Source organism: Scatophagus argus, chromosome 11, assembly GCF_020382885.2.
Source record: "Scatophagus argus isolate fScaArg1 chromosome 11, fScaArg1.pri, whole genome shotgun sequence".
Classification (NCBI taxonomy): domain Eukaryota; kingdom Metazoa; phylum Chordata; class Actinopteri; family Scatophagidae; genus Scatophagus; species Scatophagus argus.
In genome coordinates, this window is record NC_058503.1 from 22145333 (window position 1) to 22158668 (window position 13336).

General features: G+C 41.9%; 1 protein-coding gene and 1 long non-coding RNA gene across 3 annotated transcripts; both read right to left on the minus strand.

Annotated features, from left to right (window-relative positions):
* Positions 1 to 193: 193 nt before the first annotated feature.
* On the minus strand, positions 194 to 4030 carry LOC124067383. Its single transcript, XR_006844746.1, has 3 exons — positions 3530 to 4030; positions 2057 to 2092; positions 194 to 1028 (listed from the first exon to the last, which is right to left on the minus strand). It is a non-coding gene; the product is annotated as an uncharacterized LOC124067383 (long non-coding RNA).
* A 2731-nt stretch (positions 4031 to 6761) lies between these two features.
* Positions 6762 to 12744, minus strand: gtpbp8 (GTP binding protein 8 (putative)). 2 transcript variants are annotated; one of them, XM_046404891.1, is made up of 8 exons: positions 12584 to 12744; positions 12063 to 12293; positions 11801 to 11954; positions 10251 to 10349; positions 9861 to 9991; positions 8673 to 8772; positions 7814 to 7932; positions 6762 to 6974 (listed from the first exon to the last, which is right to left on the minus strand). In XM_046404891.1, the coding sequence occupies exons 2-8, from the start codon at positions 12230 to 12232 to the stop codon at positions 6866 to 6868; spliced, it is 882 nt and encodes a 293-aa protein (XP_046260847.1). In that variant the 5' UTR covers positions 12233 to 12293; positions 12584 to 12744; the 3' UTR covers positions 6762 to 6865. The 2 variants fall into 2 exon arrangements, with proteins under 2 accessions (XP_046260847.1, XP_046260845.1); XM_046404889.1 differs by having other exon boundaries at positions 6762 to 6977.
* Positions 12745 to 13336: the final 592 nt, after the last annotated feature.

A 13336-nucleotide genomic window follows, 5' to 3' on the forward strand; every position in this document is an offset into this window, starting at 1 on the left:
TCGCGGGTTATTTTTGGAACGCAACCCCCGCGATAAACGAGGGTTCACTGTATAAGGCTCAACCAAACTGCTTCAGTCATTTTTAACGCCTGAGCTACATGTTTAATGTTTAATGCTTAGCGTCTGCGTCGGCCAGCGTCTCCTACGTCTGCGAGACGCGAGGGACCTGCGGACCCTCCTGTGCCTGCGAAAGGGGCGGCGGTGGTTGTTTTCTCTTTTATTTACTTGCAGTTCCCACATATCTACCACAAACCACCAAATTCCACCTTTAAATGGGTATCTCTTTTTCAGAGCAGAATTAAAAACAGTGCTAAAATTAAACAGTCCAAAAGCTCACGACCATGGTCCAATCTTTGTCCCCTGCAGCGCCAGCGCCGTCCCTTCCGCCACGCCGATTAGGCAGCAGTCTATTCTGCAAACACGGTTTCAAGGTTCGTCTCAGCCTGCAGCTAACAGTTTGTCGGCCTGGGACTCACAGCTTTTGGGCAGAAGCGCAGTTCGCATCCAAAGGCCTCCTACACCGTTGCTGGTGTCATCTGGTCGGCCCTCGAGGTCCCCTACGAGGTCCCCTAGAAAATGCATGGATGGATAAATTCAAGTTAATAAAAGGAACAACAGTTCATTTTTTACACATCAATTTGGATTAATGCAGTAATTTCATTGTCATGGATGTGATATGACTCCCTATTGACCAAAATCGTGAGCATATAGGCAACTTGCATATATTTAACAGCAGTTACGCATAGTACAAATATTCCAAAACTCTAAAAATGACAGTAAGATTGTATACAACAGGCTGAAACTAGATAAAACATAAAAGTTAGTCCTGGCCCACAGAGCACAATGACTTTCCTGGTCTCTCTGACTCTGTCTCATCAGATTCTCCTGCATTTTCTTCCTCTCCCTCTTCATCACCATCTTCTCCTATCACAGGCTGATACTCATCCTCATCCTTTTCCTCCTCTGACAGCTCCAAATCTGAATCTCACTCTATTATCCGGTACAGAATCCTCTCTGCTTCACTTCTCCTACAACAAAGTGCAATCATTAAATACATTAAAATGAGCCGGGTGTCCACTACAATTGACATTCATTAAATGACTGTTATTTCAAAACACAAATAATAAAACTGTTTTCAGATGTAAAAATATTGTTACTGACATGGTAATAAACAAGAATATATATAATTATCATGGAAAAAATAGCAACAGATAAAGAATATTTGACTTACCTATAAACCTACCTACTTACCTTTCTATAAAATGTGCCTGCAGGTATGGCCGTCATCTTGATAGAGAAAAAAAGCATTTTTATTATTTCATTGTAGTTTCTTTCATTTTGGGTTGCAAACCCATCGCTGGAAGGCGTCCCCTGCAGGGGGGCGGCTTCCAGCGAAGGGTTCCCAGCATGCAAACCCATCGCTGGTAAGGCGTCCCCTGCAGGGGGGCGGCTTCCAGCGAAGGGTTCCCAGCATGCAAACCCATCGCAAACCCATCGCACCAGCATTCAAACCCATCGCTGGAAGGCGTCCCCTGCAGGGGGGCGGCTTCCATCGAAGGGCTCCCAGCATGCAAACCCATCGCAAACCCATCACACCAGCATGCAAACCCATCGCTGGAAGGCGTCCCCTGCAGGGGGGAGGCTTCCAGCGAAGGGTTTGCATATAATAATTAAACAAAAAAAAAGTTCAAAATAAACCTAAAAATAATAAAACCTGCAATGCAAAAAAAAAAAACAGTCAACACATAACATCCACAAACAGCAATAAACAATGACTTACACACTTCACACACTTCTATTATCCGGTACAGAATCCTCTCTGCTTCACTTCTCCTACAACAAAGTGCAATCATTAAATACATTAAAATGAGCCGGGTGTCCACTACAATTGACATTCATTAAATGACTGTTATTTCAAAACACAAATAATAAAACTGTTTTCAGATGTAAAAATATTGTTACTGACATGGTAATAAACAAGAATATATATAATTATCATGGAAAAAATAGCAACAGATAAAGAATATTTGACTTACCTATAAACCTACCTACTTACCTTTCTATAAAATGTGCCTGCAGGTATGGCCGTCATCTTGATAGAGAAAAAAAGCATTTTTATTATTTCATTGTAGTTTCTTTCATTTTGGGTTGCAAACCCATCGCTGGAAGGCGTCCCCTGCAGGGGGGCGGCTTCCAGCGAAGGGCTCCCAGCATGCAAACCCATCGCTGGTAAGGCGTCCCCTGCAGGGGGGCGGCTTCCAGCGAAGGGTTCCCAGCATGCAAACCCATCGCAAACCCATCGCACCAGCATTCAAACCCATCGCTGGAAGGCGTCCCCTGCAGGGGGGCGGCTTCCAGCGAAGGGTTCCCAGCATGCAAACCCATCGCAAACCCATCACACCAGCATTCAAACCCATCGCTGGAAGGCGTCCCCTGCAGGGGGGCGGCTTCCATCGAAGGGCTCCCAGCATGCAAACCCATCGCTGGAAGGCGTCCCCTGCAGGGGGGCGGCTTCCAGCGAAGGGTTCCCAGCATGCAAACCCATCGCAAACCCATCGCACCAGCATGCAAACCCATCGCTGGAAGGCGTCCCCTGCAGGGGGGCGGCTTCCATCGAAGGGCTCCCAGCATGCAAACCCATCGCAAACCCATCGCACCAGCATTCAAACCCATCGCTGGAAGGCGTCCCCTGCAGGGGGGCGCCTTCCAGCGAAGGGTTTGCATATAATAATTAAACAAAAAAAAATTTCAAAATAAACCTAAAAATAATAAAACCTGCAATACAAAAAAAAACAGTCAACACATAACATCCACAAACAGCAATAAACAATGACTTACACACTTCCCGGTGCCTAGGGTCCATTGCGATAAAACAACAAATCTTTGTGTCGGGGTTCTATTTATAAACTTTCTCGCAAGGATATATGACGTCACAATTCGGATTCGTGACCAGTTTTAGTGGCACCGCCTTCTAACTAAAACAGCCAATCACAGCCTGGGTGGTTTTCAAGCAGTCCAATGAAACACAAGCGGTTTTACAACAACCAATCACAGGAAGCTCTCAGACAGCCAATCAAAACATAATTGTTTTTTGACACAGCACCAAAAAGGGTTCTCCTATTAGACAAGCTGGTGAACCCTATAAGGTTCTAGGTAGAACCTTTATGTCTCAAAGTTTACTTTGACATTATACAATATGAATGGTGTATAAGGCTCAACCAAACTGCTTCAGTCATTTTTAACGCCTGAGCTACATGTTTAATGTTTAATGCTTAGCGTCTGCGTCGGCCAGCGTCTCCTACGTCTGCGAGACCCGAGGGACCTGCGGACCCTCCTGTGCCTGCGAACGGGGCGAGCAGCCAGACTGCGTCTGTGTCAAAAGGGGCGGCGGTGGTTGTTTTCTCTTTTATTTACTTGCAGTTCCCACATATCTACCACAAACCACCAAATTCCACCTTTAAATGGGTATCTCTTTTTAAGAGCAGAATTAAAAACAGTGCTAAAATTAAACAGTCCAAAAGCTCACGACCATGGTCCAATCTTTGTCCCCTGCAGCGCCAGCGCCGTCCCTTCCGCCACGCCGATTAGGCAGCAGTCTATTCTGCAAACACGGTTTCAAGGTTCGTCTCAGCCTGCAGCTAACAGTTTGTCGGCCTGGGACTCACAGCTTTTGGGCAGAAGCGCAGTTCGCATCCGAAGGCCTCCTACACCGTTGCTGGTGTCATCTGGTCGGCCCTCGAGGTCCCCTGCCGCCACCGCTTCCCGGCGTGTCAGCGTCCGTTCAGAAAAAGCGCGTTTGCATCTGGCTACCTGGCCTGCTTATCAACCAACCTGTTGTAACGGCTAATTGGCTGGTGCAGCTGTCAGTCAAAGATTGCATTCACTGCCTAAAATCATATCCGTGTGATTTCCTATCTATTTGGACTTAAAAAACATACAATTTTAATTTTTTGAACATATTTATAATATTAGTTTCACACCATGTCCACTGTGGAGTACAACAGGACGACTTCCGTGTCAAAATAGAATTGAATTCAGAATATTAAAAAATGAACAGATTATGTCTTTAGAGTGATATTAACCCAAGAACACATTTCATTTGATAAGAATAAATAAATAAAATTCTGTATCACTTTTCTGTTGCTTGTTGCTTACAAGGACAAAAAAACATGTATTTAGTTCAACAGTGAACTATAGAATAAGACACAGAACATAAGCAGTTCTGCATTTCTTTATAGAAAATGGATGGATGGATAAATTCAAGTTAATAAAAGGAATAACAGTTCATTTTTTACACATCAATTTGGCTTAATGCAGCAATTTCATTGTCATGGATGTGATATGACTCCCTATTGACCAAAATCGTGAGCATATAGGCAACTTGCATATATTTAACAGCAGTTACGCATAGTACAAATATTCCAAAACTCTAAAAATGACAGTAAGATTGTATACAACAGGCTGAAACTAGATAAAACATACAAGTTAGTCCTGGCCCACAGAGCACAATGACTTTCCTGGTCTCTCTGACTCTGTCTCATTTTCTTCCTCTCCCTCTTCATCACCATCTTCTCCTATCACAGGCTGATACTCATCCTTTTACCCGTTTACCCGGGTGCTCCAGTTTGCCCCCATATACTCATTAAAACTGCAAAGAGATAGATAGAAAGATGTGGCAATATTTATGCCTGTTTTTACTGAGAATTAATTATACTTTGTGAATAGGTTCTTCACAAATTAATCTAGTAAATGCAACATATTTTTGTTATTTCCTTCATTCGCTAACAGCACAGCACTGACTCAGTTAACATTTTGGTCCACTTGCTTTGATAATCACACAGTGACACATGGCACCATAAGTAAAATATTTCTATGAATTATTTAAGTCATTTTAAAGAAGGAAAAAGTGCTTTTCTTCAAAACAAATGTTTTTTGGTGTCTTTAGTTTGGTTTTGGACTGTTGATCACAACAAAACAAGACGAGTGGTTTTTCCAAAAGCACAACTAATCCATTGATGAAAACAAGCAAGCAGTGCCACGGCTCAAAAAAGGCTGGGAAACACTGAAGAAGAAGATCACTATTCCAACATTGGCCTCAGAGTGGTGGCATCACTGAGCGCGGATCCTGTAGCAACTTAAAATTTAAGTTCCCTCTGCACATCTGTAGCATCAAGTAGCATGAAATAGTAGGCACCTGTTCTGTCAAAGTTTAGACAATTTTCTATTATTTCACATAAGCTCACAGAACTCTTGGTGGTAGGAATATATGCTGCCCAATACAATCCAACAGAACAACTCCAAATGCCAAAAACTTACTAAGCTTAGACATTTTCAGTGTCACTTGGTCCCAGGTCGTCATGAATGCCGTCTATCATAACAACCAGCTCCTCTTGACCGAAGCAGGTGGCATGTGATTCCATGTCCATTTTCAGCAGACACAACAAACACAGATTGTTAAGGGAACGAGGGCCTGACGAAGAAATCTGAGTTAACAAAGAGAGTTCACAGTTGTTGTTTTCAGTTCTGTGTCAGGGATGTCACAGTGATGTTTAGAGCTGAAGGACCCCGCGAGCAGCCGTAACAGGAGTGGAAAGTGTGTGTTTTTAAATCATTTTGGAAGCAAAATGTTCTTATCTATAATATCTGCCGTTTGTAATGCAGCATTCAATAATGTCATGGATTTCATAACACCACAATGACTTCTACTATCTGGTTCATGGGATTATAAAAAGTTTCGTACTGTTAAGTAAGTGATGATATAACACCGTAAAACAATAAGAGTGAAAGCGATTAAGATAAACCATGACATAAAGATGAAGCAGGATTCGTGGTAAGGCATATATGGATCCCTGTAAGAGTGTCTTTTAATCATTGTTCTAAAGAACTTCCTGGTACTCTTCGTGGGAAAATACAAGTGCATCATAAATTATCCACTCACCAGTGTCGTATGGGAACTTGTTGGTGCTGGTTGAAGTTCAGATGAAGGTGTAAGTGACGAAAGAGACGAGGCCACATGTGGCCCAGGGGCCCGGACAGTGAGACAGGCTGTCGGGCTGACAGACTGGTCCCAGTGTCTGCGGTAACACAATCACTCTCTTACGTAATGAGGAGGCATTGGAGTGTATTGGATTAACGAGCGTAACTTGTTAATCGCTGATTTCGATGTTTTTGATTAATGTGACAGATTCCGTTTTGTATGGGAAAATGCATCAACAAAAACGGAAGCTTAATGTCTCACACTAACCTACAGAGGTTAATTATCAGAGGTAGAAAACAGCCTGTGGTTGCAGAATGTCATTTATCAGTTCATTAAAATTTTGTAATAAAATCAATTTGTAAAAAATCATGGAACATCTTGAACATCAATGGACCACACTCAAAAACTTCCTAAAAGTGATCTGCAGATTTCAGTCATTACGATGTTTTTCACAAGCTGAACTATACGTAAAGTTAAAAGTTATGTAAAGTGTAAGTTGGACAGGCTAATCAGTTACCCAACCATCCTCAATTAGTCATCCAAACAACACATCAGTAACCCTTTAAGCTGCCAACCAACCAGTCTGCTTAGCAAGCAAGAGTACAAAAAAGCCTGCACATCCATAATCCCACACGCTGAATTTAGTCTTACATACTCTATACATCATCTAACCTAATTACACGGCTTCAAGTACTATTGCTGGCTCTGTCCATGTACTTCTGTGGACCTTTGGTGTGGGGTTGTGGAGCATCCCTCTGTAAAGGACAAGCAGCCAACAACAACAGAGAGTTTTACTTTTTATTAGAAAATAAAAGTCTGTGAAGCGGCTGTCTGGATGTATGTGGACCCAGATGTGTGTGGAACTTAGCAGGTCCCAGATGTGCTCTGCTAAGCTAAGCTGGCCTCTGGTCTCTGTGAGGTGTCCGTGAACCTGATGCTCCCTGTTACGTGGGCGATGAAGCTTCTCAGGAGGTAGACGCCCCCAAACTGCAGGGAGCTGCTGGCCACCAGAAAGAGAGACAAAGACAAAGAAAGAGTGGATGCAATCTGTCAAACAGCAAAGTCTATTTTATTCTCAGGACAGAAACCACATCTCAACAGAAAATTGGGACATTAAAGCAGTTCATAAATAGCACTCTATGAAGTCTCCTTGTCTAGCTGCACGTGTGTGCTGGGGGCTATTTCCAGCTGTGAATTAATCCACATTTGGTGTTCTATTGACTTCATGGTTATGAAGCAACATATGATCCACTTTTTAGACAACAATGGAGCTCATCACACGGAGGACAAAGATCCTGATGACACATACCAGACACATGATAACACATGTTAGAGTCAATTCATTTTTCAACCTTTTTTTTTGGTTTGTTGACGCTAAGATTCAGAAATATCCATAAATATTTGATTTTTCACTCCGGTGGACGTGGTTGTGCAGTGCACACATCACGCATGGTTTCACACGTATGTACGTGGAGAGAAACGTGGCGCCCCTTACGGCCGTTTGGGGGGATGTGGGAGAAGTCTGCCTTCAGAAGTTGTGTGAAATAGTGAATATAAAACGGGATAATCTGTGCCGGGTGAATCGATCAAACACATTATTTTCAGGAGATTTGTGTCCCGTGTGACGCTGTGTGGATAACAAAACTAATTTGGTTTGGTTTGTATACACTGACATTTGGTTTTTCATGAGACATATTAAAAGTAAAAAAAAATAATAATAAATTATGTTAGTGTATTTATTTTATCCAAAAGAGACAACACGATCGAATGTGAAACGATGCACATCAGGCTCTGAGTTTTTAGGAGTCCTCGTACATTCAGAGTTGGGACTCTCACCTGACCAGGAACGGCTGGGGGAAGCAGCTTGTGGTCTCGGTTTTAACCACCTCCACAAGATTCAGTAAGTTTGTCAGCAGCTTTCCGTGTCCGCATTTGTCGATCTTTGTCACCACCAGCTGCACAACAAAATGTTTGGCACATCACAACTCCGTCTTCATGAACAATACCTTCATTCAGACACAAACTCAAACATTAAGAGATTAGACCATCAGAACATTTGTAACTGGAATTTACAGCACTTGTAATTAACTATCAGCAATTTTCAGCTTCAAATCCCACTAAGTTAAAAATAAAATTACAGTACAGGAACGAATGAATACATAAGAAATGTTCTTACAGCTGGCTGAGCGACTGTTAAACTGCATCTTATCCTTCACATCAGTAAAGCTGCAACCTTTTTAAAGGCTGTTTCAGGTTAGAAAATGACTCTTTCATCTTCCTGCTGAGTTCATCCTTGTTAAAAGCTGTAGTGTCACAGCCTTAATAATGATCAAAGTGTTTAATAACCTAAGAGCATGAATAATTGACTGCAGAGAGCGTAGCGAGTGGCGGTGCTTCATTACAGTGTCTCAGCGGTGGCGCTTCAGAGGGGACAGCAGTTTTTAAATAGCTGAGTGAGAGCGTTCAGCATTAATTTACTGTGGACATAATGATGAGGATTTGTAAGAGGAATGAGGAAAATGTGAAAAGGAGGGGTAGAAGCTGGTTAACGCTCACCACCTCCAGCACTTACAGTTCACAATCTGCTGCTTCTCGAGCAAAAATACAAATCAGCCTTTCACTTTGAAATCTTCCAACTAAATAAAATAAAAAATAATGTTACCATTCAAGAAGAAAGTGTGTGTGTGCGTCCTACCACATATGGACATCTGATCTCCTCACACATCTGCAGGGCAATCAGGTCAGTATTCTGAAGACCAACGCTGCCATCGACCAGCAGGAACGTCCTCACCAGACTGAAAAGATCACAAGGAGACGTTGGCCAAGTGGTAGTCATGGCTGGTTATACAACGCAAAGAAACTGTGAATGACAGTGCAGTGACTACACAGCACCACCTTGTGGACGGGTCGCAGCCCACAGGAAGTCACAGCTTCTCTGCTGCTCTGATTGGTGTCTCAGGAGACGGTGCTGCTCGGCGGCCCTGTTAACGTCACAGGAGACCCACCGGTCTTGTGTGGGCCGAGTTGGAAAGCAAATAGTTTTTACTGCAGTGAAAATGTTGTTCTTGACTTAATAAAAAACAACAAATATGGATTAAAGGCAGATTATTTTGTTTGATAAAGACATTTTGAAATTTTGAAAATGATTACATTGGTTTTCAACAAATTTTGACTTTTGGACTTAAGAATCTGGATTATTGGAAATATGTGGATGACACAAGTCAGAAGCAATCCGAGCAGCCACCAAAAGAATGTAATTCTACAAACAGCAGTCCAAAGTCGGCTTAGAAATGGAATGTCATCATTATGAACAAAGCTTCATTTCTGAGATGCAGAATGTTATTAGAATTAATACAACATAACTTGTTTTCCTTGAAAGGCTTTTGAGATGTTCTTGTCAGCACAGCCTTTTAAAAATTTTGATTCACAAGGTTTTTCTCTCATGAGAAATGAACTTCATGTTCTGTCACTTGTTGGCCTGGTGGTACATTACTGATACACGCTGGGATGTTTGACATCAGGCTTGAGAAAAGACAGTCAACAAGCTGTCCATTTATCACACGACTGAAGAAATTATGAACATAGCACAGCCAAATGATAATAAAAAGTGTCCTTGTGACGGAAAGCTCTTTGCATTAAAGAAATTGTTTTACTTAATGAATGAATTTCAGTTCTGTAAATCTCTTGCCTCTGCAGCATAGGTTAAGTGTCTGGTGACAGTGGGGTTTCTTCAACTTCTTGTATTTATTACAAGACAGATGGTTGATGAGAGTCTTATTTTGGCCCTCCAGACATCCATCAAATAACACCATGTGACTATACTGTCAACACACACTAGTTCAATACTTGCACCCCCGACAGCTAAATAAAGACAACTTCTCACTTTGTCCTTGTGTAAATGTACGGCTCCACCATATCCACAAAGTCTTTAGGTGCTCGGTGACCATATCCTGGCATATCAACGATGGTGAAAGCTTTGCCCACTCTGAAGAAATTCATCTTCTTTGTGTGACCCTGAGTGATGAACACAAAGAGGGAAAGACTCAGAGGAGATGTAGAGAGATTAAACTCTGAAGAAGACAAACATTTTTTTAAAATAACATACTGCTGAATAATCAAGAAGGTAGAGATGACTGTGATCTGCGCATCTTTACACACAAACACATGGACACGCATGTTGTGCCTTTACTCCCATGCAGCCAAAGGGAGTTGTGTACGGGACAGAGGACTGGGAGGCAGAGCTAGATAACTTAATGTGGTTGAGAATACTCACTGGAGTTTTGGAGACTCGGACCTCGACCTCAGGAGCCAGGGCGAACAGAGCTTTGATGAGAGACGACTTGCCCACGTTGCTTCTGCCGATGAAACACACCTGAGAATACACACAAGTTCCACCAGTGTAATTTACTTATCAGTGTGACAAGTGTCACTGTGTTGTCAAGGCTTTTACAGTAATCCACTGGATACACTGGAATATTTTTCCCACTGAGGTCGTTCCAGCACACCTGCTCTGACTGTCACAGGCCACGCCAACTGGCTGCTACCATTTCACTGCCTCAGTACAAACAAGCAGCGAGTCCCGCAGGACACGGCTCAGGCTCATCCATCTCTCAGACAGATGGATGGAGGCTGATGCTGCCAGTGAGCCACAAATACATCATCCTCTGAAGGAGCAGAGAGGCAGGGAGGTAACTAGCTCAGCATGCCAAAGAGATCCTGCTGTCCAATCAACACAGTGCTCCAATCTGAACCCACTGGTGAAGGCTACCGTCTACAAAGTTGGAATCCTGCTCATGTTTTATCAAGTGAGGACTCGTGCTTAATTATCTGTGAGGCTGCAGGGGAGTAAAAAGACATTATGGTACATTTTTTCATCTATAGTGTTCTGGGTCAAGGAAGAACAACGTGAACAGCTTCATGTTCAACAGCCTAACACCCTTAACTGCACACCTTCTCTTTCTTTTACAGCTGCTGTTTACCTCGTCAAGCACATGTTACACTTGGCATTAACAGATCTAACAAGGCTATCCTGGCCAGTACATCAGTCAAGAGGGGAGGAAAGCAAGGGTAGGATAAATTATTCTGTAACATGAGTGGCTTTAAGGCAGCAGACTGTAGCCCTCTTCATGAAAGAATAAACTGTATTTTTGTTTAATTTAGTTGGTTTACCCTGACTGGACTACTGCAGAGAGAAAAAGTTCTAGACTTTTCAATCTGACATTGAAACAAGATTTGTGAGGATCCAAACCAAAAAACCCTGCACTCATGAATCTTCAAGCACCCAACATGGCAGTTTGAGACACAGAAGTTAAAAGACAACTTCAATTTCTATTCTTACACAAAACTACATAAATTCAAGCACCTTGTCTCTTTTCAAACACTTACAGCGCCTTGATTTTCCCCCACAAATTCAAGGATTTCAAGCATCAACAGGAACCTTGTGTGTCAGACGAATGGGAAAATGTTAGAGAGGTGGGACATTCTTTACAGTCCTCTACTGTCTGCCCCAACACTCAGCACCCTACAAAGACCCGTCTCAGTTCATTCATAAATCATTTAAACTGCAGCTAACACCAACTGGTGCTCTCTCTGGTTACCTGATAATGAGCCACCTGTAGCCTCAGCGGAAAGCAGTCCTGCAGTTCTCGCAATTCTGAGATTTTAAACATTAAATCAGTTCAATTCATTCAATGGTATAAAGGGACTGAGAGCATTGTTTTGTAAAGGGTTACTGAACAAAATAAAATAAAATAGAAAAAAAAGTCACACATTTTGGCAGCACTGAACAAGAGCCACTTGTCAACAGTCTGACGGCCTACGAACCTCTGGCTGTTTCAGAGCAGGAATGTGGTCCATCCTCTCTGCAGAGATGTGGTAATGAATCTTATGAGAAGGTGAGGAGCAGAAGAACTTTTCTGCTTTAACCATGTCCTCCAAACAGGGATGAAAGAGCTGGAACTGTGTCCTGTCCACAGACCTGAAAATGTCATTCCAGTCAATTAAAATGTCCAACTCAAAGGCCACGAATCTCCAGACAGCACAAAAACATGTGCCCCATAAACAATGTAGAAACAAAATACAGTACCTGTCCAGGTACGCCTCCAGCTCACTGAAGGGGTAAAGTAAACTTTGGACTTTCTTTGGGGGAAGAGCTGTGGCTTTCTGAAGAGAAGCAAGTTGATGGACACTCCGCCGGAAGACAGTACGAACTTCAGTCCCAGGCTGAAGCCACAAGCACAGCCGGAGACAAGACATTTTCCCCTGCAGATCTCAGACCTGCCTGGAACTGTGATCACACTCACAGCACAGCCTCATACTAACATTAGGACAAGACAAATGACACAAGAGAGCACTGAAGAGCTACGTTTAAACAACACGCCAATTTAAAGTTCCGTATTTAGGAATAACAAATTCATAAACACGGTATGAACTGTCAACACGATACTTTGTACAGAAATACGTTATATTTGACTGTAAACCTGATTCTGTCCCTAAACAGACAACGTTCTGGTCAAAAGGACTTGAAGCAAGCTAGCAAGTTATTAGCATTACACCAACAACACGTTTGAAATTAACGACATTCATTTAGCGAATTTAACGACTTACCGGAATTAAAATATTTTTATTAGTTAACGATGGAACAATACAAATAATACATCATCATCTGGCTAAAATGCAACTGTTATCATGAGAGCCTTCTTTGCAAGTTACCACTATCCTCCATGTTTTGTGCAGCGCTCAAATGAATCCGACTGAAACAACTTGGTAAAGAGTTCCGCTATAACAAATTAATTTTCCAGTTATTTCATTTAGAAGTATTTGGAAACTTACTCGTTAGCTTTATTTAACAAACCTGGAGTATGAGATAAAACTGAAATAAAGTAACAGAATAAATCGGGTTTTTTTGCCACATATCAATATGGAAGGATAAATTATTTTTAAGCCTTGCAATTACCTACACTCTTAATGATACCAGCCAAAAATAAATAGCCCAAAAGCTTAGGCTAAAGGCTTTAATTTTCTTCGACTTTATTTGTTTATTTATTTAGTAGTGTAGTAAGTAGTTATAGTAACAGTAATAGAAATAGCAGCAGCTGCAGCAGTATGTTTGTCTTATTGTGTATATTAGAAAATTTTTCACTTCTTCATTTTACTTGTCTGGAAACATTGTTAAATGTTAAATGGTAGCCTGAGTCTGTTAGAGTCATTGCAGTAATATCAGCTAATAATGCTACTAGAGATTCATTGAAGCTCCCTTCAGACTACGCTTTATAACACACAAATAAAGAAACAAAGCAATGATGAGGGAAAGCAGTGCACACTTGGGATGTTCGTCCCTTAAATTGCATCATCATTTAT

Bases quoted from the DNA above. Each gene is read 5' to 3' on its own strand.
- gtpbp8 (XM_046404889.1), bottom strand. From the start codon at position 12,232: ATGTCTTGTCTCCGGCTGTGCTTGTGGCTTCAGCCTGGGACTGAAGTT. The intron at 9,992-10,250 runs GTGAGTATTCTC...TTCATCACTCAG, and splicing joins TCCGAGTCTCCAAAACTCCA to GGTCACACAAAGAAGATGAA. The intron at 7,933-8,672 runs GTAGGACGCACA...TTTGTTGTGCAG, and splicing joins AGATCAGATGTCCATATGTG to CTGGTGGTGACAAAGATCGA.